General features: G+C 38.1%; 1 protein-coding gene across 1 annotated transcript; it reads right to left on the bottom strand.

The window, feature by feature from the left end:
- Positions 1 to 1,496: 1,496 nt before the first annotated feature.
- On the bottom strand, positions 1,497 to 1,886 carry HELRODRAFT_92501 (hypothetical protein; the record flags this gene model as incomplete). The annotated part of the gene is made up of 1 exon (XM_009019508.1): positions 1,497 to 1,886. The coding sequence occupies one exon, from the start codon at positions 1,884 to 1,886 to the stop codon at positions 1,497 to 1,499; it is 390 nt and encodes a 129-aa protein (XP_009017756.1).
- Positions 1,887 to 2,628: the final 742 nt, after the last annotated feature.

Genomic DNA, 2,628 nt, shown 5'->3' with positions numbered 1-2,628 from the left:
GTGACTATTATTATTATTATTATTATTATTATTTAAAATCTATAGTTTAATTAACTTAATGGGATGTACCGTCGGATAGTAAACTTCGATCGAACTTCTTTAGATGATGATGCACTTCGGACAAACTTCTTTGGAAGATGATGCGCTTCGAATGCACTTTGAATGAACTTCTTCGGACGATGATGCACTTCGAACAAACTTCTTTGGATGATGATGCGCTTTGAATAAATTTCTTCAGATGACGATACCCTTCGAACGAACTTCTTTGGATGATGATGTACTTCCCTCGCAAAGTCGATGGCCTCCTCGTCTCCGTTGACCTAAATATCTGATTGATTATAAACCAACACCAGAATGAATCTTTTTTTGTCTCCCCCTTTGTTGGAGTATATATATATCCTTTGCCTTCTTCATTTCTTCATACATCCGATTATGACATACAATTTATATCGGACGATATCGAAACGTTCATCGGCGAACAAATACGGCACCAAATGTATAAACTGGCGCTTCTTGTGTGAGCTCATCATCTTCATACATCGCGAATGCGCCTGCCTTTATTCGTCATACATACTGTAACACTCGATTGAAAGTAGGTTACAGTGAACAAAAGTTTAAGCTGTTTGCATCATGTCTTTGTTCTCTATTGGAAACTGTACCAAAGTTTAGGCGTGCTCGATCACTAATGGTTGTTGACCATCGACAGACTCCGCAAAGCCTGTAAAAGTGTGTCACGGGATAAAAATAATTCAGCATCACAGTGTGGGCATAACGTACGCGCCTGTTTTTGTTCATCAACTATAACCGGGCCAAAGTTTAACCGAGCTTGGTTACTGTTATCATAAGATTTAACAGAAACATGAGGCACCAACTATGTCTTTTTTCGTACGCTTTGCATGTTTTGCTATACGATACAGAGATTTCATTTGTTCACCTTTACTTTTAGTTAGCTACTCTCTGCACTGATCTGTCTGAGCCAGTGCGACTTGACGTCTTACATAGTTGTTCTTCTCACGGAGAATTTTGTGGTCATCAACAGATTTTGATTTTTGCCATTGCTTGTATGCAGCTTTCTTTTCAGCTATTGCATTTTGTACACTGTCATTCCACCACCAAGTGTCCCGTTCATGCTGGCGTTTTGTACCAGTTTTCCCGCAAACTGTAGTTGCAGCGTTTATCAAAACCATTTTGTATGTACTCCAAACTGTACTGGATTGCGATTGTTGGTCTAACTGTGTGGCGACAATCTGTTGAAATTTTTCTCGATAAATATTGCTTTTCAGCTTCCACGTTTTGATTTTTTGAGGCATTTCTCTAGACTTATGTTTTGACAGTTTGACAACCAGGTCTGCCACAAGGAGCCTCTGTTGGGCGACACATGATTCGCCACTTTGACATTTTTGAATAGCCTTTGGTGCTGTTGCTTGAGGGCGAAAAGTTCAATTTGCGTGGCTGATGGTCCACTTTTTTATGTTATGAGATGTTCCAACCTCTTTCTAAAATATTTGTTCAGTAATCAGGATTGTTACAGATTTTGGTATTGTTGAGATGGTGTCAGAGAACGCAGCCCAGAAGTCATTTTTCATCTCTTCTGATTCGCCTGTCTGTGGTGCGTATGCAGAAAAAATAGTCATTGTTTGCTTTTCTAGGCGAATCTTGATCCACATGAGACGTGAGTTAATCCTTTTAATATCCAGTACTTCTTGGACTAGCAGTTTTTTGACAAAAATTCCAACACCATTTTTGGTCGTCTTTTGATCATTCCAGAATAGTTTATAATTTTCTTTGTCTGAGTTGATATGACAGACACCATTCGATTTCCATCGGGTCTCCTGAAGGCAGCAGATGTCAATCCTTCTACGCTCGAGCATTTCTGCGATTTCCATGCTGCGGCTAGTCAGTGATCCAACATTGAGCGTTCCAAGTCTAAGTACCATAGTCGCCATTCTTAAATTTTCTGCAACATCTCGCCGCTATTGCATACTTTCCAGGAATTCTTAGCCCCCCCTTGACCACTTAAGGCCTGCTGGGGACTAGGGGCCGTTGTTTTTTGTGATGGCATGGAATAAATTTTGGGGAAACTTTTTACATCCGGACACCCATTCTGACGACAACCACCAGTTATAAGCAGTGGGCCTAGCCTTTTGCTCAAAAGCACGCAAGGCAGCGTGGATGCAGTTTTATGTCATGCCCAGGACATAATGCTAATCACATAGCTAAGATGACTTCTATGTATCTGAAATAAAGTTATTTCAATTTTAAACTTTATTCCTTAAAAAACTTGTAGCAGTTTTATACGTTTATGATTTATTTTAAACAAAAGACTGACCATGAAAACTGTTGTAGCTAAAAATAATTTTATTAACCAATTAATTATTTAAAATATTTTTACATCGAAAAGCAAAATGTTGGAAACAAATCATTGGTCAGTAAGTGAACATTTAATAAAATATGATGCACCGTCACACATTTGAGTAATGAATAAACGCGAATGCATTTTATAAGCGAAGAGTAACCTCTGCCTATATTACTATTCAACTTCACTGGTTTGCTTATAAGAATTATAAATGATTACAAAAAAATGTTATGAAGTAGAAATGATTCAAATTTAACCAAAGTTAAACAACA

The sequence above is a fragment of the Helobdella robusta genome (genome assembly GCF_000326865.2).
Source record: "Helobdella robusta unplaced genomic scaffold HELROscaffold_242, whole genome shotgun sequence".
NCBI lineage: Eukaryota > Metazoa > Annelida > Clitellata > Rhynchobdellida > Glossiphoniidae > Helobdella > Helobdella robusta.
This window is presented reverse-complemented; position numbering and strand designations above follow the sequence as displayed.